The sequence below is a fragment of the Thunnus albacares genome, chromosome 2 (assembly GCF_914725855.1).
Source record: "Thunnus albacares chromosome 2, fThuAlb1.1, whole genome shotgun sequence".
In the NCBI taxonomy this organism is placed as follows: Eukaryota; Metazoa; Chordata; class Actinopteri; order Scombriformes; family Scombridae; genus Thunnus; species Thunnus albacares.
In genome coordinates this window covers 36353644-36378721 of record NC_058107.1, presented here as the reverse complement: position 1 = coordinate 36378721, position 25078 = coordinate 36353644, and the positions used below count along the sequence as shown (strand labels likewise).

Below are 25078 nucleotides of genomic sequence, written 5' to 3'. Positions count from 1 at the left end.
CCATCAGATCCCCAACCCCAACCAAACCCTGAGCCTAACCCCGACCCTAAACCTAACCCTAACTCCGACCCTAACCCTGACCCCACCCCACCCCACCCCACCCAGACTTTGGAAAAATCTCCCCACTTCCATCAGATCCCCAACCCGAACCATAACCCTGACCCTAACCCCGACCCTAGCCCTAGCCCCAACCATAACCCTGACCCTGACCCTAAACCTAACCCCAACCCAAACCCTAACCCCGACCCAAACCCAAACCCCGACCCTAACCCTGACCCCAACCCCACCCAGACTTTGGAACAATCTCCCCACTTCCATCAGATCCCCAACTCCAACCAAACCCTAACCCTAACCCTAACCCTGACTCTAAACCTAACCCCAACCCTAACCCTGACCCTAAACCTAACCCCAACCATAACCCTGACTGTAACCCCAACCCTAACCCTAAACCTAACCCCAACCCAAACCCTAACCCCGACCCAAACCCTAACCCCGACCCTAACCCTGACCCCAACCCCACCCAGACTTTGGAATAATCTCCCCACTTCCATCAGATCCCCAACTCCAACCAAACCCTGACCCTAACCCCGACCCTAAACCTAACCCTAACTCCGACCCTAACCCTGACCCCACCCCACCCAGACTTTGGAAAAATCTCCCCACTTCCATCAGATCCCCAACCCGAACCATAACCCTGACCCTAACCCCGACCCTAGCCCTAGCCCCAACCATAACCCTGACCCTAAGCCCAACCCTAAACGTAACCCCAACCCCCTAACCCTGACCCTAAACCTAACCCCGACCCTAAACCTAACCCTAACCCCCTAACCCTGACCTTAACCCTAACCCTAAACCTGACCCCAACCCCAACCCCTTAACCCTTACCCCGACCCTAACCCCAACCCCCTAACCCTAACCCTGACCCTAAACCTAACACTAACCCTAACCCCAACCATAACCCTGACCCTAAACCTAACCCCAACCCTAATCCTGACCCTAAACCTAACCCCAACCATAACCCTGACTGTAACCCCAACCCTAACCCTAAACCTAACCCCAACCCAAACCCTAACCCCGACCCAAACCCAAACCCAAACCCTAACCCCGACCCTAACCCTGACCCCAACCCCACCCAGACTTTGGAACAATCTCCCCACTTCCATCAGATCCCCAACTCCAACCAAACCCTAAACCTAACCCCAACCCCCTAACCCTGACCCTAAACCTAACACTAACCCTAACCCCAACCATAACCCTGACCTTAAACCTAACCCCAACCATAACCCTGACTGTAACCCCAACCCTAACCCTAAACCTAACCCCAACCCAAACCCTGACTGTAACCCCAACCCTAACCCTAAACCTAACCCCAACCCAAACCCCGACCCAAACCCTAACCCCGACCCTAACCCTGACCCCAACCCCACCCAGACTTTGGAACAATCTCCCCACTTCCATCAGATCCCCAACTCCAACCAAACCCTGACCCTAACCCCGACCCTAAACCTAACCCTAACTCCGACCCTAACCCTGACCCCACCCCACCCAGACTTTGGAAAAATCTCCCCACTTCCATCAGATCCCCAACCCGAACCATAACCCTGACCCTAACCCCGACCCTAGCCCTAGCCCCAACCCTAACCCCAACCCTAAACGTAACCCCAACCCCCTAACCCTGACCCTAAACCTAACCCTGACCCTAAACCTAACCCTAACCCCCTAACCCTAATCCTAAACCTAACCCCGACCCTAAACCTAACCCTAACCCCCTAACCCTGACCTTAACCCTAACCCTAAACCTGACCCCAACCCCTTAATCCTTACCCTGACCCTAAACCTAACCCCAACCCCCTAACCTTAACCCTAAACCTAACCCCAACCCCCTAACCCTAACCCTGACCCTAACCCTAAACGTAACACTAACCCTAACCCCAACCATAACCCTGACCCTAACCCCAACCATAACCCTGACTGTAACCCCAACCCTAACCCTAAACCTAACCCCAACCCAAACCCTGACTGTAACCCCAACCCTAACCCTAAACCTAACCCCAACCCAAACCCTAACCCCGACCCAAACCCTAACCCTGACCCCAACCCCACCCAGACTTTGGAACAATCTCCCCACTTCCATCAGATCCCCAACTCCAACCAACCCCCTAACCTCAACCCTAAATCTAACCCCAACCCCCTAACCCTAACCCTGACCCTGACCCTAACCCTAAACCTAACACTAACCCTAACCCCAACTCCCTAACCCCGACCCTAAACCTAAACCTAACCCTAACCCCCTAACCCAAACCCTAACCCCAACCCCACCCAGACTTTGGAACAATCTCCTCACTTCCATCAGATCCGCTAAATCTGTTGACTATTTAAAAAAAAAACACCTAAAAACCTACTTTTTTTTTCAGAATCGCTTTCTCATAACATTTCATAAATTCAAGCGTGTGCTCTGGGTGATGACTGTATACTTGCGGTGTTCGTATGTCTGTATGTGATCTTGAATGTGTCTTTCATGGTTTTTTGTGTCCTATTTTCTTTGTGTCCCAATGTCACTGTAAAGCACTTTGTAACCTGTGTTAAAAAAGGTGCTATATAAATAAAGTTTTACTTACTTACTTACATTTACAGTCTTTTTAGCATCAAATTCCCTCTTTGTGTTTCCCTGTTGAGCTGCGGTGGAAGTATAGTAACAAAAAGAGGGGAATGTGTTCACAAATATTGTGAATCCATCCTTTAACACATGATGGACGGTAGAGACGGAAAGATGTCCATTTTAACGACTTGTAAACATTCACATCATCAACACATTTAGCATCTGGTTACAGAGTCTGTGGTGTAAATATAACAACATATTAATTATATGTTGGTATAATTAGTCAACATCAGTCTTTGGCAGCCATGTTTGTTTGGTTTTCAGACACTTCTGTATTATTAAGTTCCAGGTCGGAAACTCGTAACTACAGTAACTCTGATATGATGTGAATGTGTTGTTAACCTGCTGAACTCAGTAAAGTGTCAATATCATTGTACTTAAATGAGAAAATTGATTGATTTATTGGAATATACGATATATAACAAAAGTTATATCACTAAAATGTGAAGTTATTACAAATCCTGTCAATTTAATACAATTTTATGTTCTTAGACAAAAGCCAAGAAGAATGAAGTCAATTCATTTGAAAAACAGAATGTTTGACTAATTAAAGGATAATAAAAGATCCATATTTATAATATATGTCAGTATTTGGTATTCCTGCCCTTATATTTGATGACAGATTCTGTTGCACTGAAATTGTACTTTATTGTCTGTATTTTCAGTGTAGTCTCACCTGTTTGTTTTACAAATAAGATCAAATACACCTTAAAATACTACAATTATTGTAAGATGATACAACACATGTTAGTGATGTTGCACAAGTGTGGTTTTGTTTTGTTTACTACAGCTGAACTCTTCGTCATTAGAACAACAAGTAGCCCAAATTATCTCAACACACCCAAAAAACTATTTTTACTCACCAGATTAAGTAAAAAGTTTAGAAAAACAAAACATTTTGCAACACAGTGTACACCCTCTCTTGCATTATTTCCTGCTTTTGGTCACATCATGTGTGTCAGTTTGGCCGAGCAGATCTAAAATAAACGTCACATGGGTATGAACCTTTCCCTACGGTGCCATCCTCAGGACAAACTTAATATTTTTACCCCACTAGTGGCAAAGAACTCAGAATAGCAAAGCTGTTCTATGTTTTAATATAAATCCAGTGACATATATGTAGTTTTTTGGTGTGTAAGCAGTGAAGTTCTGCTGCCTCAACATGTGCACTTTATACAACAAGTTAAAAAGATCTGATCTGTAACTAAAAAACACCCTTAAGTACAAGTTATTTTTATCTTTTTTAAATGTTCTTTTTAAATGTGACTGTTCCACTTATCTACATCCATGTGTGGCAGGTAGATGCACAACGTCCAGATGGAAGAAGTAAAGATACAGAGAACAGATAAACTGATCAAATAAAGCGAAAATATTCTGTAATTTAGCAGCTGGGTTCAGTCTAGTCAGAAATCTCTCAGGGTGACAGAGTTTACGTTGTCTTTTAAGTTCATCATGTGATATTTAAGTTACACAAAAAGACCATCACATGTGTTTGTACGTTAATATGTTGTTCTATTATAAACGATGTTCTCTTGAACGAGGCATTCAACCCATAATTACTGTCTCTCACATTCACACATGCTGAGTAGAGAAAATACAAGACAGGAAATTGCCAAATGTTCCTCATTTGTTTAATTTTTTTTTTTCTCTCAAAAGCAAAATTTCAACTCGTCTCTGCTCATCTTTTCTTTTTCTTATAGAAAAATTGAAACAAAAAAAAAATTGCCTTGTACAAACATTTAAAAATGACTAACAGCAAAAAAAAAAAAACAACAACAAACAAAATAGAGAAATTAAACAAATAAACAAAAGAAACGCTGTACAGATTAGTAAAGAAAACGGGATTCACTCCTTTCTCTGTGTGTGTGTGTGTGTGTGTGTGTCTGCTTCAGTGCTGTTTGACACTGTGCAGTGAAATACAGCAGTAAACAAGCTTTCTGATTACACTCTCCATTCACACACACACACACACACACACACACTCACTCTGTCACACACACACACACACACACACACACACACAAACACACACTCAGCTGGCAGAGGAGTGCGTTACTGCTGCTGTAGACAAAAACAGACAAGTTCATTGATGTGTTGTTTTTTTTTTTTTAGGTTTCGTGACCTTTCGGGGTCATTGAAACCTGTTAAAATATCAAGTTAATGGATGTCAGACACACACAAAAAAAACAAACAAAAAAATTTCCCCCTTTTTTGTCCTGAAAAACTGATTTTTCCTCGCAGTGGTTTTCGCCCGGCAACAGAAAAACAAACAGAGAATTTGAAGCCTTTTACAAGACTGACGGTCGTGTTTCTGTTGAAGCTCTGATTTAAAAAAAAAAACAAGAAGTGAAACACACACACAAAAATTATACATAGCATTTCTCCCCCCTTCCCTCCCTCCCCTCCCCCCCCGCTGGCCCTCTCTGGTCAGATGAGACGGTCAGATGATTTCAAGAACATTATGACGACGCTACAATCTCAAGAAAAACATCCCAAAAAAAAAAAAAAAAAACTGACTTATTGTTGGATTTAAAGTATAAAAAGCTGCAGCAGAAGTATTAGGAGTCATATCATCATAGTGTAAGTGAAATCATTAACATGTAAGAGATAATATTGTCTTTTTTTCCATCATCTGTAATGCAGGTATGAGAGCTACAGGTTGGGGGGTGAGGAGGGGGGGGGGGGGGGGGGGAGGGGCCTCCCAAGTCCTGAGATATTTGATCTGGTGCGAAATCTCTCAGGACTTCTGGGAATCTGTGTTGTGCAGCAGCTGTTTATGATAAATGTGTTTTGACATGAACGCAGCTCAGACGAACGGAGCTGCGGGTCAGAAGTGTGTGTTTATATATATATATATATATATATATATATAAAATAAAAAAAATAATAAATTCTGTTTTCTTTGCTTCGCTGAGTGTTTTCAGCAAACATTCCTAAGCTTAAACACCTGCAGAATATGAGATACAGTAACTATGATTTCATGTGAGATGTTATGAGAAAAGTTTTTGACCCCGACTTGAGTTTGGTTTTAAATTCATTTATCTGACATGATAAAAAAAAAAAAAACCTCCTGTTAAATCCCATGTTTGATGAAACAGCTTGAAAACACTTGACCGCCTTTGATTTTAGAGGCGAAATTCAGCTTAATGATTCTTTCTGTTTATAACATTATGTAAGATGGACGTTTTTAAAAAAAATGGCTTCTTGTAATTGACAGCTTGAAGAGAAGCGAGTATTCAAGAGTTTGATGGTTAAATTGTTAGTAGTTTCGCCTGGATTTTTTTATAAATCGTTACAATACAATAAAAAGACGCACAAAAAAAGAGAGTTTTCATACGTGAGCTGCTTTAAGTGCTCTTCTGACTGGTGTGTGTGAACGCTTTCGTGGGTTCGAATCAGCTGCAAGTTGGACACAAAAAAAGACTCCATTTCCTCCGTGGTCCGTCCTGGATTTCAGTAGTAGCGGCAGTTTTTTTTTTCTGCTTCGCTGCCGCTTTTAAAAAACGACGTACTCAGAAAACGTCGGCTAATCGGCAGCCTTAAAAAAAAAAACCCCCCGGTTGAATCTTTGAATGCCCTTCATTTCCTTCTCTTCGCATGTGCAGATGTGTTTTTCTTATTTCGACGTTTAAAAGGCATCACTTTGGTTCAAGCGTATTGCTTCATTACATCCATTATGACTCATATTTGTCTTTTTTTTTCTTTCCCCACTTCTGCTCTTTCTGTCTGAGGGCAGAAAACAGACTGGATTATGATTCAACCGGACACACAGCTGCTGATGCTGAATTATGGCAGTTAACGGGAACCTTTTCTATCACCGTCTCTCTTGAGTGAATCATTTAAGTTCATGATTAGGAGGGCGGGAGAGAGGTGCGTAGGGTCAGGAGAAGAAACACATTTAGCAGGAAAAAAAAAAAGACAAAAGACAACTGTTCAAACCAAAAAAATCGTGATTAGAAAAAAAGAAAGAAGCACCCACATCTGCCCAGTGACCACAGCACTGAAAAGTCCCAGCGCTTGAAAAATCTGTGGACTGGCTGTTATTAGAGTTCTCCCTGTTCAAGGTCTCAGCCAGGACAGCCTTCCAAGCTTCCCAAAGTTGATGAAAGCAGTCAGTATTTACCCGAGCCAAGCCGAGCCGAGCCGAGCTAATCCGGGATGAACCAAACTGGTTTCATGATGAGTCCGAGTGTGTTTGTCTGTGTGTGTGTGTGTATGGCAGTATATATGTTTATATATGTGTGTGTGTATGTATGTGTGTGTGTTATTTGTTGCGCAGCAGCTCCAGCTGATCCTGGTATTCGGTGAATAGTCTCTGGAATCGCAGGTTTTCACCGATGACGGGTAACACTTCCCGCAGCAGCTCCCGCTTCCGTAAACCCTGAAAAAACACAGAAAACAATGAAGAGAGACAGTTCATAACAAGATGTCTGTGTGTAGAGCAGCTGAGATCCTTTACTGAAGTAAAACTACCAATACAGCCACGGAAAATACTCCATTACAAGTAAAAAGTGCATGAAAAAAATCCTACTACAGTAAAAGTACATAAGTATTATGAGCTTGATGTAGTTAAAGTATTGCAGTAAAAGTACATAAGTATTATGAGCTTGATGTAGTTAAAGTATTGCAGTAAAAGTACATAAGTATTATGAGCTTGATGTAGTTAAAGTATTGCAGTAAAAGTAGTGGTTTGGTCCCTCTGACTGATATATTATTATATATGACATCATTAGATTATTAATAGTGAAGCATCAGTGTTAGAGCAGCATGTTACTGTTGTAGCTGCTGGAGGTGGAGCTAGTTTACACTACTTTATATACAGTTAGCTAGTTTAGTCCAGTGGTTCCCAACCTAGGGGTCGGGCCCCTCCAAAGGGTCACCAGATAAATCTGAGGGGTGGTGAGATGATTAATGGGAGAGGAAAGAAGAAAAAACAAAGTTCTGATACACAAATCTGTTTTCAGTTTTTGGACTTTTTCTCTAATCTTTGATTTTTGCTGAAATATTGGATCATTTGAACATTTATTGAAATGAAAGCATGTGAGAAGTTTAGAGGGAAAAATCACTATTTGGTGGAGCTGTTAACAACTCATAGACATGTGAAATGTGACCCCGACTACACACTACTTTTTGTAATACGTCAAAAGCCAAAAAGGTTGGAAACCACTGGTTTCATCTTTAACAATGTGTTGTATTTTAAAAGCTTGTTATATTATCCATTGTGTCAAATCTTCATCTGAAAAGTAACTAAAGCTGTCAAATAAATGTAGTGGAGTAGAAAGTACAATATTTCCCTCTGAAATGTAGAAAGTAGCATCACATGGAAATACTCAAGTAAAGTACAAGTACCTCAAAATTGTACTTAAATACAGAACTTGAATAAATGTACTTAGTTACTTTCCACCACTGGTAGGGGGTGATTAAGCTAACTCATTAGCTTCGTTCAGACAGGACTAGATCATTATTATTCCATTTTATTCAACAGGGAAACAGAGAATGAAGAATAAGGCTTCATTCAGACCAACATGCTTAAAAACTGCAGCCGTCATTCATCTGAACGGATCCAGTCTGACAACACAGTGGAGCTAAAACCGGGCTCAACTTTTACTGCGACGCAACGTGACGTCATCCAATCACATACATGCAAGCGCACATACCTGGTGGATTTACTGCGTAGCGTGAACATCATGTTTCTACTTTCCAGAGTTGCAAAATCCTGTCAGTGAGTTTTATAAACTGCTCTGTTTTGGCGTCTGAGACACATGAATCTGGACACTAAATCATATTAAACAACACGCCCTCCAACAACGCAGCATCACGCCTTGTTTTAATTCAGGGCTGTTTTCAGTCTGAACGCTGGACGACACCGACTGAGCCGCGCCGAGAACGATCGTCTTCATTTCCACATCGACGCAGATGCAGCACGTCGTCACCCCAGAACACACTCTGCTCTGTTAACACATTCCTGGTAGATACCGTGGCGACGGGGGATAAACCGACTCAGGCTGTGATAACTTTCTAGAGAGTTTTAACATCTTGTCTCGAAGAATTAAACTGTTATCTGATGAACCTTTAAACTCATGGGTGCATTAGTCATAATGAAGTTTCTGCAGCAACAGGCTCTGAACTCTGTGAGATGACTGTACAGGACGGCGACATATGACAATATGAAACAAGAAACAATAGAAATAACCCAAAACTCAGTAGGATGGCAACGTTGCAGAGCTGCAGAGTTAATCAGAAGCTACCTGATGTGCTGATATGAGAGTCTCTGATGGAAACCACCGTTTCTACCGAGATAGTTATCACTTTACTGACTGTATGTGGTCTTTGTGGGTAAAGTTGCTCTGATTTATACACATATTATATAATACATGTTTATCCACATTTATCACAACAGAACAGTGTTGTTGTCGTACCAGCGTGGTGGGCTCCCAGGCTGTAGCAGCTGATTTGTGAACAGGACCTAGCAGCTCCTTACAGAGTTCTCGGAGACGATACTCTGAGCCTGCAGGGATATGAAAACAAAAGGATATGAAACACTGCATGGATTTATTTGTGTGTCCTCGTATCACTGCAGTCTGTAGAAAGTGGTTCAGACCTTCGTTGACGAGGAATCGGGCGTAGATGAGCATCCAGTAGCGATACTCCTGCGCCGACTGCAGAGTCAGAGCGGACGCCAGCTGGTTCTCCAGGAAGGCCAGCGTCATGCTCTGCTGCAGGTGGTGAGGGGTGGAGGAGAGCCGGGACGCCAGCCGGCCAGCGCTGCGGGCAGACACACACGTGTTCTCTCTGTTACATTTTATCTGGTGATAAAGACTACCGGCTGCTAAGGAGTGGAGATTAAAAATTGCTGTCATACTTGAGGTTGCGTCCCTGCATGACGGCCAGTGGCCCCGAGGACACAGGTGCATCCTGGGTAGGTAGGCAGCTCCTGAAGTCGGCGCACTGGACCAGAGAGTCTCCTTTATCTGCTATCAGCGTCCTGAGAGACAAACGCAGGAAAATTCTTTAAGTTTATGTCGGTTTTTTATTAAAAATGGTTCATTCAGAGCAGTTGATGGATGTCCTACAGATTCATTACTCATTTAATTTACTTTATTGATCGATATTTGTTTATAAGAATCATTTAAGTATTTTTAGCTCAAAGTGTTTCTTGGTCGTCTCTACAGAGTCTAACAGGGTTTCAGTGTCTCACCACGTCTCCAGTGAGGAGCTGAAGCAGTACGACTTCCCGTTGGACAGACCGATGACTGGAACTCCCTGCTGAGTCAGCATGGACTGAGACACCGTGATGTCAGCGCCTACACACACACACACACACACAAACACACATAATAGCATGAATTCTGGCCTGCATCCTCCAGAATAAACGTGGTTTTTAAGCAGCTTTACTGTCGTTTGCAGCTTTCATGAATACAATTAAATGTGAGGTTTTTACATGTTATTCATAAAAAAACACTTTTCAAAAAGGAAAAACACTTATTTGCTTTCTTTCCAAGAGTGAGATGGATATCAGGCTCATGTCTTGACGGTTAGCCTAGCTTAGCATAAAGACTGGAAGTAGATGGAAACAGCTAGCCTGGCTCTATCCATGGCTGAAAAATACACTTACAAACTCCTGTAAAGCTGATTGATTAACATGTTGAATCATATTAACTTAAACTCTACATAAACAGACATAAGATCATTTTAGGGGGAGTTAATAACATGCTGGACTTTTTCCTCTTTAAGTAGCTGATCACATCGTGACTCCAGCTTCATATCTAACACACTGATAGATCGTCTCAGTGCCTTCTAGGAAAGACAGAAAACTGTTGAACTGTTCCTTTAACATGCTGCAGCGTCTCACCAGATAAAATAGTCAGCAGAGACTCGTTCTTCACCAGAGCTTTCTGTTTCTGAACGTCCCTGCAAGACAGACAACAAAATGATGTTATTACAAGCAGAAAACTCATTACTGCTCTTTATTTACTTCTATATGAAAAGTCTTGATTGAAATTTCCTTTCTGTCAGAAGAAACTGCAGAAGAAAAACAACAAACACATAACCAACATAAATCTATTTATATATATATATATATATATATATATATATATATATATATATATAAATATATATAAATATATATATAAATATCTCTGCAATTTCAGTGATGCAGCGTTCACAGAGTGAGATTTAAGACCTTTTTAATACCTGTTTCAGGATCATAACAGCCAAAATATGACAGTATGACACTGCCGCTGCCACAGTAATACTAACAAACAAGACTATTATCATTATTCTATGTATTGTTGTAATTATCATTATTATAATAATTATTATCTCTCTCACTTTTTCTTCCCCCCCGTCATTCTCCCCTCCTTCCCTTTTCTCTATCACCTATAATCAATCTATGTTGCTTAGTTGCTCTTTATGTTTATTATCTTTTTCATTGTAATATGATGTCATTGTTGTTGTTTGTCATCATTTTTGTTTGTTTTTTTTCTTTCCACTGTGTCTCGTTAACTGTATCACTAATAAAAAATTAATTAATTAATTAAAAAAAAAAATGAAAATATGACAGGACGATAGATAATTATAAGAAGAATTCCTAATGTTTTAATTCCTAATTAAATTAATGCAACCTGGAACCAGTTAAGAGTCCTAAAATTAACGGAATAATTAACATTTATTCATCCGTTATGAAACAATAAGATACTGTAGCTGCAGTGTTTGCTACAGATATGATGATGCAGCTTCCTACAATCAACCATCTCACTTATAGTTTATAGATGTAGAACGTCTGCTGACTGTTGTACATGAAGTTTAAAACAGAATTCAAAGCTTTTTAAGATACTTCTGACTTTTTAGGGTCAGAATCAGTTGAGCTGAGAAATAAAAAAGAGACAAACTGAAAGACGACAACGAAACATCATCGACACGGAGTCGTAAGTCGACGTCGTCGATGTTTAACTGACCAGACGAACAGCGTCGCTCCGGCCGTCAGAGCCATGACGAAGTGGGCGGAGCAGTGCAGGGCTGAGGCGGGCGTGGCCAGCTGGATGGCAGGAAGGAGCCGACGCCCACAGGAAGAGAACACCGACAACATCCTGTCCTGACAGGCGACGGCTATGACGTCACTGAGGGAGAGGAGGAGGAGGAGGAGGAAGCACGCAGTCAGATATCTGTGGCTCTTATTATACATGTATTCATATGACCTTCTTACATATTACTAGGGGTGTAACGGTTCCTGTCAGAATTTAATCCATCCAGTCTGATTACATTTAGAAAGTCTAGAGCAGCGGTTCTCAAAGTGGGGTTCAAGTAACACCAGGGGTCCTTGAGGGGGTTTGAGGAGGTCCCCAGGAAAAAGGGGAGTAATTTACTTTCACTATAATTCTTTCATAAGTAACAATGACAGAATATTTGACTATTTTGGTGACAGGTTTCATACACTTTCTGTAATAAAACATCTAAAAGCAGAAATCTTATCAGATGGAGGTCTGATGTGTCACTTTATGAAAAGTTTGAGAATAGTCACATGACTAAATTATTGTATCCCCATTCAAGTTAGCAGAGAGCTAACAGGAGGTTAGCTGGCTCTGCTGCAGATTACCGTAATTACTGGAAATGCAGTAACAAATAATTAACAAAAGCAGATCAGAAACTAATATATGAGCAAATGTAATTATCAAACAGAGGTAATTAGAAATAAAGGCCTTTCTAATATAAACCTGCTTCCAGTAAAGCCTGGAACCCTCTACAGCTGAGGTAAATAAAAGCCTTGGCCGCTATTAGAAGAAATACAGTAATCTTATATACTTAGTTAATATATATAGACTGGACTCAAGAGAAGTGTTTTTCAATTTATTAATTTGTGTTTACTTTAATTTGAGTGAAGTTCATTTATAAAGTTAATCTACCTTCATAGTGTTTGAACCGTGGATTTAGAGAATCGTTACACCCCAAAATATTTCAAAATGAATCCATCAACCATGAAGACAAGATGTATTTTGTGTCTCAGGTCTCAGGAGAAGCTGCTACCTGCTCCCTGCAGCCGTGACCACCGAGCTGGGCAGCAGCGTGTTCCAGTCTCGTCCGTCTCTGGAGCATCGCAGCTGGCTGAGCTTCGTACCCGCGACCACCGAGACCTCGTTCTCCACCTCCAGGAACACCGAGGGCTCCATGCTCACCTACACACACACACACACACACACACACACACACACACACACACACACACACACACATTTAGAGTTCACCTCATATCTAATGACTGACTGGTAATGACACATCAACAACACATCAGGGTTTCTGGGTAGAAAGACTTTAACAGACAGCAGAGATTATTCATGGTGCTGCAGTTCATACTGGTCACCAGTAGAAGGCGACAAAGAGCAGAATAGTGTATTAAGAAAGTATCATCATGTCAAATACTGTGAGAAAACACCACTGCAATCACTGCAGTTTTGTTTATTTCATGCTACCAACAACCAGAAGCAGCTGACAACAGCAGAGATTTGGTGCATAACCCCCGAAAAAATGTCTAATTGATGTTTTTATAGTTCAGCTTTTGCATTAATATTAATTAGGGAGCTTTAAAGTGATGCTTTCCTTTCAGGTACAAATATAAAATAGTAATAGCACTTAATTTTGGTTTGGTTTGCAACAAATAGAGTTTGGATACTGATTCAAGTGAGTGAGAATCCAAAACAAACTTTACATGCGTGTTCTCCTAAATGTACTAAAGTCCTGCTGATAGATCGTCTGACTGAGTGTTTGTTACCTGCAGGCTGAAGGCCTTCTGGATGCTCGGCGTCGGGAGTTTGAGAACAGCTGCGGGAGCTGGAGGAGCTGCCACCCTGCTGGACTCCCGCTCTGCTGGAGGAGTTATCTGACAGGAAGAGGGAGGGAAAAAAACAATTTACTCTTTTTTATCTTTTGTCTGCTTTCGTCTCCACACGTTTAATTCCAAGGACATCAGAACATTTCATGAAGCTTTTACTGAACTTTTTTAGGTACAGCTTGTACTTTAAAAACCAAATAGGAGGAAAAAGTCCAAATATTTCTGGATTAAAACACTTAATTCACAGTTTGAAACCATATTTTTACCCTCTGACTTCCCATAATTACAGAACTAAAGACTTAATTTGAAGCTTGAACAGCAGTTTGTTCTTATTTTCTGGTTTTTCATGATAAAATCAACATAAGAAGCTGAAAACTCGTCCGTTCATCCCTCCATCCCTTCATCTCTCTACCTGAGTGAAGGGTTGGGCGACAGGAGTGGCCATCTTGTCTTTCCTGGGTCGTCCCTTTTTCCTCTTCTCCACCACCTCGCCTCCGTCCATCAGCATCTCGGGTTTCCTCTTGGTGAACGCCAGGTTCTTGTTGATGGCGGCCATCTTGTCCTCGCTGTCGCTGCTGGTGTCTTCTTTGGTTTTTATGTCTTTGAGGGCGGAGATGCCGTCTTTTGTCCTGCAGGAACAGACAGAAATTATTTAAGGGACAGTTTTTTCAGAGTTTTTCTTCTTTTTGAGCTTTGGTTCGCTTCATAATTTGTACCATTTCTATTGTACAGTTTCACTAATATCGAGTGGGTCACCTGTCCAGAGGCGAGAGTCCCGTGGTGGAGGTGATGGCGGCTGTGACGCCCGGCGTCGCCTTTGACCTCTCTGTGAACCTGGAGTCCAGAGCTTTCATTGGCTCGATCTTGGAGGCAGAAGTGAGCAGCAGGTTGGACTTCGAACTGGAAGACAGAGAAACCAGACATGAGATATAAGTGAAAGATAAAAAAAAAGACAACAGGAAGAAGAAACAGAACATCATAGAAGCGGGTCTGCGTACCCGTCCTTGTTGTCCTCCAGGCCCTTGCTGGTGCTGTTGGGTGGAGGCAGGTTGAGCATGGGGTCGTGCGTGGGCCTGAGCCCCAGAGAGGAGGCCTGTCCTGGGCTGGAGTCAGAGCTGAGCTGGGAGGTGAGCTGGTTGGACATGGAGGATCCCGAAGGCAGGATGGGAGCGCTGTTGAACAAAGCCGGCGAGAAATCCCTGCAGAGAGAACGACAGTCAACTACTGCAGTTCATACTTCTATCAGGTAGTAAGTTGTCAGTCTGGCAGTAAATGAACAGACTACAGTGAGTCAGTTAATAAATGCTAAAAAGTCACGTCTGTTGTTTCCCCAAATGCTGGAAAAGTAAAGGGGGTTAGCTCCAAAGTTAGCAACAATGGGTTAGCATAACCTGAAGACACAAAACAGAGAAATAAAACCACACGACTAATCGATGAGTTGAAGATTATGTACGATTTTTTTTTTTTTTACAGCCCTAATTAGATCGAGTGTCTTTATTCTGAGAAGTAATTTATGTTTGTCAGGTTTGGTTGGATTTTTCATGGATGTTTGGGATCATTTAGAAACTATTATATACTTTAATGATAGTTATATTATTCACATTTGTTTAAGGGATCCTGATGCGTTTATGTAAAAACATGAACATCGTGCGAGAATTTTCTGTCAACCTCAAACATCCAGTATCAGTCGGGCTACAATACGAACCAGTTAATGGCTTTTAAAACGAAGGCATCACTTCTGTCAAACAATAAAACAAAACTGAACGGCGTGTTTAATGTTTTCTACCCCGTGTCCAGCTGAGCGATACACAGCGGCGTGATTCGTCTTCTGCCGTCGGCGGTTCTCGTCTCCACCTGCTTCTTCAGAAGGTTCTGCAAGAAGACAAACATAAAAATCACACAAAATTAAACAACGTCGGATTAAATACAAATGCATCAGGATTCAGTGTTGATCTACTTCCTGTTTCCCACCTTCCTGATGTCCTCCAGAGACTCTCCGTTCATGACGCTGTTGAGTTTGGGGGCGGAGGCTTCGGGACCGGCGCCGACCGGTCCCGAGTGGGCCTGGGCCGAGTTCTGTCTCTCCTGCTGGTATTTGAGCATCTCTGGGTTCTCGATGATGGTGGTGGAGAGCTGGGCTCCGGTGCTGGTGATCGCCAGACTCTTACCGTAGATGTTCTGATGGATGGTGTTCTGCACACGACAGGGAGAGAAAAGAGAGAGATTCATGTTTTTAATGTTTTTGATGACTTGAAGAAAAGAACAAAATAACAAACAGGAAGCTGGTGTGACAACACAACTGGTTTGGAGCCAATTGTGGTCCAGTATGAAACTTACACAAGAGTGATGTGGAAACTTCACTGGAAGCCTCCAGTTCACAAACACTGAGAATGAACTTTATAGTGAAGGAGGAGACAACTTGTGTCCAGCAGGAAAACTTTTGAAATGAACAATATTCACATGTTCATAGAGTCTGATTTTTTTAATGAAGGAGTCTGAACAGATGTGTTTTCAAGACTTTCTAATGAGAACATTATTTTTCAAAGCAGAGAACGTGTGTGCGCCTTAAAACCAAGCGTTAACCTCCGGGGTTGTAAAATGAAGCCAAACACTGCAGTTCCTTGAACGGTCACTAGAGGCTCCAAAAGCGAGTCAATCCCCATAGACCCCCATGTTAAAATGCCCAACTTTACAGCAGAAATAAACATGTTTACAGCCTGGTACAAACAACAGTTTTGGTCTCTGTAGCTAATTTCCTCTTTCATGACAACTGTACGGGGGGTGAATGTTTTTATAACTCACCCGTTTAAGTTTTATTAAGCTGTAAAGTTCTGCATAATGAAGGACATGGCTGCTTTGAGTGACAGGTCCGCCAGCCGCTAGGTGGCTTGTTTCAGCCATTCGGCCCCGCCTCTTTGACCATTTTTGATTGGCTGGGAGTTAGGCAGCGTCACGCACTGCCAAGATGGCGACGGCCGGAGCGGCTCGCTTTGAGCTTCAAAACCGCTCTTCAGAAACCAACGGGTGACGTCACGGTAACTACGTCCATATTTTTATACAGTCTATGCTTAAAGCATGTCTGTAGCAGATCTTTAACTCAAAGCTTTTAGTCAAGTGTTTAATTAAACGAGTGGTTTTCTGTACAGAACAACAGCCTGATGTGATTACATGATGTGTGTCTGACCTTCTCCTCCTCACTCAGAGGGTCTCCCAGTTCATCTAATGAGAAGTCCAGGTAGGCCACAGTACCGTCCATCGAACACACCAACATCCCCAGACCTGTCAGAGTCCTGATAAACACAAACACAAACACAAACACACACAGAGTCAGAATCAGGCCGTGGATGTAAGAACCAAGCCCAGAGGAACAGCGCTGGGCTGTGATGTTGTGTTTTTTGGTGTAGTGGCCACATTTGGTATTACAGGTCACATGATGCATTTTTCCTGTACGCAACTTAAAATAATGAATACATTTTCCTAAGCAACACAAACACTGAAAATGACTCCATGTATTACCACAATTTGAATCATTGGGTCCAACAGAAATTAACATTTCATTATCTTTCAAACCCTGAAAACATTTTTCTTTTGTAATGCAACAAAACTCCATCTGGTGCCCGACATGTACAGGACATTATAAAAGAGTTTTTATGTGCTAGATGTCATCCCAATATAAAGTCTATGTGAGGATTCACTGGGATGACTGGGATGACTGGGTTCTATCTGGAACATAGTGTGCAGTTGTCCAAATACAAAACTCACCAGGAAATGTCCATAATTGATTTGTCAAACAGATCATGGATGACCACCAGGGGGCGCTTCAGAGACGTCAGCTGGACAGAACAAAGAGACTTAATTAGTCAGTTTTCCTTGTTAAAAATGAACCAGAATGGAGGTTTTGTACTTAAAAGGTAGTTAATTCAACACTTTTTTTGTAAAAATCAGTGTAATTAAAATTAAAACCACTAATACCCAAAACTAACAGCTCAGTTTGGTGCCTGTTTTCTTCACACTCAAGACTCAATGAGACAAATCAGCGACTTGTTATATTTTGTGAGACGGATCATCTCTGAGGAAGCTGAACAGGAACGAACGTCAGAAAACATCTTCTGAAGAACAGAAGCGAGCTGTGAAAACTGAAACTGAGGCTCCAGCACCACTGATACTGATTTACATGTGTTTTCATTTCCTTCCACTTCACGACTAACTGAAGCGTGAACTGACCCAGACGGAGAGCGATCGGTCTTTGCTGCCGACGGCGCAGCAGCAGTACGGACAGCTGGGCTTCGGAGAGCTGCCGTTCTTCTGCTTCTTCTTAAAAATCTTTGGGTTGAATTTCTACAGAAACAGAAACCAGAAAATTAAAAAAGACACTTCAAGGTAAAAAGTAGCGTTTTTATCTCTAAAGTTTCTGTAGCACTCACCACTACGGTGACGGCTTTACGGTGGCCCACAAAGTCCATGTTGGTCTTCCAGCCGTCTCTCTCCACGATCTGAGCGGTGGGGCCAGAGTTGTTCATGGCGTGAGCCGAGACCAGATACTGACCGTCTGGAGACCAGGACAGACGCAGGACGTGTGTCGTCCCACCACACTGAGACAGAGACAGAAACAGACACTCGGTATTTCAGTTTTTTTTCCTTTTATTTGTCACCAACTTCTAATTAGGGGATGCACGATATTGGACTTTTTGCCGATATGCCGATATTTCCAACTCAATGTAACTCAATATGTGCTGATACCGATAACTGCACTTATTTTTTTCCAGATGGGTGAGGAGACTATTATGCATGCAAGCTTAGATTGTACTAAGTATGATCAAGAAAGACAATATATGATGGAAGAACTCAGGAAGCCTTTAATGAACCTGTCAAGTGGGAGCAGCAGTAGAGTTTTCATTGAGTTTATTAGACAGACAGGATTAATGTGTAGGATTTAATCTCTGGTCCACACTCTGGAGCAGAAGGTGGCGGTAATGCACCTAATACGCTGGTTGCCAACCGCCGTTATAAACCAAAAAGATTTTTTTTTTCCAAACAGAGTGGTACATCCTGTCAGCCGAGGTGTTTCTATCTTTGCAGCGGAGCACCGCAGCACCTCGATGGACTGTTTCACCCTGACAGTCCCGGTGTTTCCTCTGCAGACTCCACTTCACTCAGCTGCTTCTTCCCACTTTGACCTGAATAACAAGCCGGGGCTAATGTTAGCTGAGAGGCTAGCGGAGCGTTAGCAGCAGCATGACCGGAGCGAAGCACAGCCAGCTAGCCTCTGCTAGCCTCTCAGCTAACATTAGCCCCGGTTCTGCATGTGGATCCAACCGGAGCGCCGAGCCCTGGTTTGTTATTCAGGTTAAAGAGGGAAGAAGCAGCGGGTCTGATGGGCAGCTTGAGTGAAGTGGAGCCTGCGGCGGAGAAGGCAACAACTCGGCCTCATAATCAGCAGAAAATGGCCGATGCCGATATTTCATCTTAGAGCTTTTATCGGCCGATACCGATGACGTGCCGATAATATCGTGCATCCCTACTTCTAATTATATTAACTAACAACTGAGGGTGACCGTACCTCACTGAAGGGTTTGGTGATGTTTGCCTCCATCTGCCAGTCCACCGTCCTCCACACTTTGAGGCTGTGGTCGTCGGCCTGGGAGGCGATGTATTTCCCCACCGGATCCCACGTCAGGCCTTTGACCAGCCCGGTGTGTCCCCGAAGACACGTCACCATCTCTGGAGACACAAAACAGGGAGAGTAGGTAAAAGAGTTCCTGCTCTACTGACTGGTTATACTGGATAATGATTTAGTAAGAATAAGACGCTGTAGTGAGTTTTTAGAAGGAGGTTAAAGGATCTCTGCAGAGTTTTTATTAACAGATAACAGATGTAATTTAATACCTGTGTCACTGTTATACAGTAAAGAAAATAAAGCCCTCAATTATTTATTGAGTGCATGAATTTAGTGACATTTATTATCACATGTTTGTCAGTATTTCCCAGCTTTATGTAACAATAATTCCTGTAATGTAAACTGCATAATCCAAGGTTGTTTTTTTTAATTTATTGGTTACTAATTGGACTCAGCAGCAGAGTGTTACGTTTACGATCCATCACTCAGAAAATATCTGCAGCCTCTCAAGAACTTTAAGTTGAATCACTTTTGAAAAATGAATCTTGACTGCGAAGTTTGCTTAAAACTCTTCTTCCCACAAATAAAATGACCCGAGGTCAAGTGGACGAGTTCTTTCTTTTACTTTTCCGTGTAATAAAAATTTTCCCTTTAATCAGTCAACCAGTTTCCTCTTGTTGTTGTTGTGTTGATGCTACAGACAGACTGAGCTCTGGTCTCTCTCTCTCAGCTGAGTCTCCTACCTGGGAATTTACGAGCGTTCCAGATGACGATGGTGTTGTCGACGCTGCAGGAAGCCAGCCACACGTCATGAGGAGACCACGCCACGTCCATCACATCTACACGCAAAACACACACACACATATATATCACTACCTGAGTCTAGAGACAGTGTTTTTTTCTGTGTGCATTTTTGTGGAAGTGGGTTTCGTGTGTGTATCAAACCTCCAGTGTGGTTCCTCAGGATGGTGACACACCTCCACTGCTCCACATTGGCCAGCTTACTGCTCGACCCGAACACCGTGCTCGGACCGATGAAGCTGCAGAGAACACACACACACACACACACACACACACACACACACACACACACACACACACACACACACACACACACACACACACACACAGTAAATATCAAACATCAACAACCACCAGCTCCGACTGTACAGATCAAAGTTTTCTACAATAAATTTAAATCTGCAAAAACTCAAGACAAGAAAAGATGAATCACTGTGTGTGTGTGTGTGTGTGTGTGCACGTGTACGTACGCGGCTCTCTTCCACACCATGACCAGCTTGTCGTCTCCTCCGGATGCCAGGTACAGCCCGTTGTTGGACCAGCGCACACAGTTCACACACGCTGCACAGACAAACACTTCTGCTTACTCAGGTTATAAATGTAACTGGTTTGGATTTCTGCTGAGGAGGCAGTTATAGCAGCGGTGTGTGAGACGCTCTTATTGTTCAATCTGACCGCCTGTGCATTTGTTGTGTCTCTTTCATACCGCAGCAGATTGTGTGTGTTTTTTTTGTCGTTAATGCTGAACAGATGTAGTTATTTTTAATCTGGTTCTTGCAATGAACAGTGAATATATTTCGATAAATTGCTTCTTTACAAACAGTAACAACTTCAGTTTGATTTCTTTTTCCTTCAGATGTCTCCAAACTTTAAGCTACTGGCAGGTCACTGCTGTTACTACTGCTACTAGAAGTACTGACAATAGATTTAAATGTAGGAGAAAAGGTCATAGAAGGAGCACTACTGATTCAAGTTGTTGGCAAAAAAAGAAAAAATGAATCAAAGCAAGTCTGTAACTTCAAGGACGTTTGGTGCTGATTGTGGGAGAAGAGGAGAGAAGAAGAATCTGTCTGTTTGCAGAACAGAAAAGTTCAAACGTGGAAAGATTAGTTGTTGTCATATTTGGCAGGTCACACCAGGTTTTCTTAGTCTAGTACTGGCGGTAAAAACTGTCTTAGAAATAACTCAACATGTAAATGAAATTTTATGGCTCGTCTGCGCCGTTTCAGACATGTTGTGTGCTGACGGTCTGACAGCAGTGAAAAGCTTCTTTCTGCACATTAATTTAAAAGAATTCTCACAATGAACAGTTAAAGGTTGCATACGAGACAATATCAGCCTGTGTTACATGTCATACCTCTACCCTGGTCTCTCTCTATAACTGACTGTCAGATAAAAGCAAAATACCAACAACAACAACAAAAAGTGATGAAAATGGCAGTTTTTTTTTTTAATTGTCTGTAAATTCTTCTCTGCGTATTCTCACACAGTTCCTCTGCTGCTTGCGTTCACTATAAATCCGAACTGATGGCTTCTGTGTCAGAGGAGGAGATTTAAAGACAGATGTAAAGGGTTGGATATCGTCCAAACACAGACGTGATCAGTGCAGTCATAAATTTTGGACCCTTGCAGACATGGAAACTGTACTTTAAGCTAAAGCTAACAGACAGACTCCATGTTTTTGAACTATACTCTCACAGCTGGTTTACACACATCTAAACTATGAAGGTAAACGCTCAAATTTTTACTTTTTCAGTGTGATGGACGACACATCATCCAACCTTGTTCTGACAGATCACATATCTACGACTATGTAGCAGCAGAAGTGGTTTCAGTATTAGATAAACCAGTAGAAACTCTTCACTGAAAGCTGTATCTCATGAGGAACTGATCACAAACGTCTACTGATCAACGAGTACCTGAATTAACCGAACGATTCTATATTCAACACTTTTTCTTTTTTTAAATCAACATGAAGATAAAAACAGTTTCCTGAGGAGGCTTGTTACCTAAGTGATTGTCCATCTGGCAAAGCATCTTGGGAATATTCTCGTTCTTCTCGTCCTCGTCTCGGAGGACAGGCGCCATGTTCCAGATCATCACCTTCCCCGAATCCTCCCCTGAAAACAGATTCAGCAGATGATTCACATCTACCTTTTTCCCTCCATATACTTAAACAAATTAGATTTTATTTATTTAACATACACAAACATATATCTGACAATAACACAACGATAAATCATCTCTTATAAACAACCAATCAGACGATTCCAAAAAAAGCCAGCGAACATGGATAAATAAAAGAAGTCATAAACTTACTATCTGACTGTAGCAGGTGGATAAATGTGCATCAGTCCAACTACATGTCTTATTAAAATAAGTCACTTCACACAAACAATGGAAGCGATTTAGTGACCAACCTGCTCCACATACACACTCCTATATAAATGTCATTTTAATGTTCTTTATGACGTGTTGTATGATGAACCTGAAGAAGAAACGCTTCCTTTTAAAATTATAAATAAAAGTATCATATTAACAAAGACTGATATATTACTTATTTTTAATAATCCCAACTTCTCAGCAGACGAAACTTAAATAATTAACTTGATTAATATCTTGGCAAAATATTATATCCATATAAAATGAGTTACCCTCAACATACCTTTAAAACATATTTGACAACTATTGAAAACTTAAAATCAAAACTTATAATTTGCAAAAACTATTAGATTATTTAAACATTTCAGATTTCCTCCAGTTGTTTAGCAGAAGGTTTTTGCTCTTTCTTTTACCTACGTTTTGTTATTTGTTGTACAATTTAATTTATTTGTATATTATTTTTGTACTGTGATATATATTTACAGCAACTTTTATCATGAAAAACTGTCTGGAACATGTATATACGCCATGTGTTGAATTAATTAAATTTACTCAATAAATAGACCCGGAGTCTGGGCAGCTCAGACGGTAGAGAATCAGACTTTTACTCTGAAGGTCCAGGGTTCAGGTCCCTGTTCAGGGGCTTTGAGTGTAACTGCTAGGTGGTCTGTGTCTATATTATATGTTATGTTATGTGACTGACTGGCAGCATGTCCAGGATGTCAGCTGACTCTGGCTCCAGCCCCCCCACAGCCCTCTAGAGGATAAGCAGTAAAGAAAACGGATGGATGCAAGTTGCACTACGAGTGCTGGAGGAGTTTTGACCAGTTTTGGTTTTATGGTGGAATGAAGACACATTTTATTTCTGGTGTTTTAATTTGTAGACTCCACACAAAGAGAGATAAGTAAAGAACACTAATGTTTATATGTGATAATCTATACTCTTTGTCCTGCGGGAGGGTGTACAAAAAGACATTTGGCATCCCAGTACTACGCTATATGCTGTACACCATGAATATGGACCTTAAGTACAGAACACAGATGTCTATTTCAGAACTAAATCCCACAAGAGGTTGATGCAGGTTCAGTGCCAGAGGATGAAGAAATATATCACAACACTCCCTCTGTGTGTGTGTGTGTGTGTGTGTGTGTGTGTGTGTGTGTGTGTGTGTGTGTCTTACCTTGCCCACCAGTTGCAAATTTTGTCCCATCAGGGTGAATGTCAACTGAAAATATGGGTTTGCCTGTGAAAAACAAAACACATAACACACCATTAATTATATTATAATCAATAGCTCTGAATAAACAATTAGTCAAATTACACTTTTATTAGATTCACAGACAGAGAAATAAGTAGTTGTTGAAGGACAAAACGTTATACGGGACACACAAGACATTTCACAGTAACCGCTGGGGGCTTTTTTTCTTAAGATCCAGGTATTTTACAGTGAGCCTGATGGAAAATCCTTCAACTGTTCTGTAAATGTCCACAACTGAGTCAGTGTGATGTTTCTTTCTTTTCTGGTTTTGTAAGAGTTTGTTGGATCCACATGTGGAGTTCACACTACACGAATATTGTGAGATACGTCTGTAAAATGACCAGTTGGAAATTTCTAGAAGTGAAAGAATTAGTCGATTAATCTATTTGTCTGTCAGTAGGAATTTAATCCCTTTTTAATTAAAAAATGCCAAACATTCATCACTCCCAATGTGATGTTTTGACATCATTGTACACTGCATATCTTGGAGTGTTTTGTTTGTATGTTTGTTTACTCTTGTTATTTTTGGCTGAATTCTATAGTCTTTTATTGACAATGACACTCTTGAGAGCAGGAACGTTTCAGCCCACATATATGAAGGATGTTCTTCGTCTAACTTGTCAACTTTGATTATCTGCCTGTTTTGCTTTATACTTCACTGCTTCTGTCCTCACTGTTTCTGTACTGAATCAGGCCCACAGCTGCTAATGTTTAACATTTCACATTCCCGCTAAAAATACAATAAATACGAAACATTTTATGAAAATAACCGTTTACTGTTGCCCAAATTCGACTCCTAACGGCTAACTTTCCAAACTGACAGCTGTGAGATTTCACCAACAGACACTTCAGTAGCTCCTTCTCTGTCATTAAAATAAGATGTCCGTACTGGACGCCCAAAAATATTAAACAATAAGTCACTTTGAGACAACAACTTCGATGTGGGTCATTTGGCAGGTAAGTTAAGTTAGCTAACAGTCAGGGCATCCGAGCTAGCCGGGGGGGCTAACTAGCCAGCTAGCTAAGGTTAGCAAACATTAATACATTTGGGGCAGAGAGGAGTGATACTGATAATGACAAAAAAAACACCACGTGTGTGTGTGTTCAGTTGTTGAAGAAAGTCTGGCCTGTGAGTGGCTATCAAGTGACAAACAAGTCAAACAAGTGTCGACCACCTCCACCATCATGCCTCCTTATCAGTTCGCCCCCCTCCGATAACAAAAGCCCAACTTGGTCCAACAGATTCCTGCACAAGCTTACCGTTGTGGCTCACCCAGCTCGGCTTCAGCAGCTTCATCTTCAACCGAAATGTTTTTTAAAAAAACTTATCTTATTTTCAACACAAATCCCTCCAGCGATCAGTTCAGCTGGAGAACTAACGCTAAGCCCCCTCCCTTTGTTTCAAACTCTGCCCGATACTTTGCTGTTTTTGTGGTTCAGCTCCATCTCTGCAGCAGCATCTCCACCAGCAGCAGCAGCAACGGCGGCGGCGGCGGCAGCAGCGACCCGGACGATTGACGAGGTGACACCAC

General features: G+C 41.7%; 1 protein-coding gene across 1 annotated transcript; it reads right to left on the bottom strand.

Moving 5' to 3' along the window:
* Positions 1–4268: 4268 nt before the first annotated feature.
* On the bottom strand, positions 4269–25078 carry LOC122968168 (protein HIRA). The gene is made up of 25 exons (XM_044333178.1): positions 24807–25078; positions 23469–23531; positions 21915–22025; positions 20376–20466; positions 20050–20144; positions 19848–19943; positions 19048–19208; positions 17912–18079; positions 17712–17825; positions 17250–17320; positions 16672–16777; positions 15459–15680; positions 15274–15359; positions 14486–14686; positions 14244–14387; positions 13900–14116; positions 13428–13535; positions 12686–12834; positions 11620–11781; positions 10512–10570; positions 9858–9963; positions 9522–9644; positions 9261–9424; positions 9079–9167; positions 4269–7040 (listed from the first exon to the last, which is right to left on the bottom strand). Exons 1-25 carry the CDS (start codon positions 24841–24843, stop codon positions 6924–6926), a joined length of 3060 nt encoding a protein of 1019 aa, XP_044189113.1. The 5' UTR covers positions 24844–25078; the 3' UTR covers positions 4269–6923.

Coding starts and splice junctions, on each gene's coding strand:
- LOC122968168 (XM_044333178.1), bottom strand. CDS start 24,843: ATGAAGCTGCTGAAGCCGAGCTGGGTGAGCCACAACG. Junction 17,321..17,711: donor ACCGATCGCTCTCCGTCTGG/GTCAGTTCACGC, acceptor TGTTCTGTCCAG/CTGACGTCTCTGAAGCGCCC. Junction 14,388..14,485: donor CTGGAGGACAACAAGGACGG/GTACGCAGACCC, acceptor TCTGTCTTCCAG/TTCGAAGTCCAACCTGCTGC.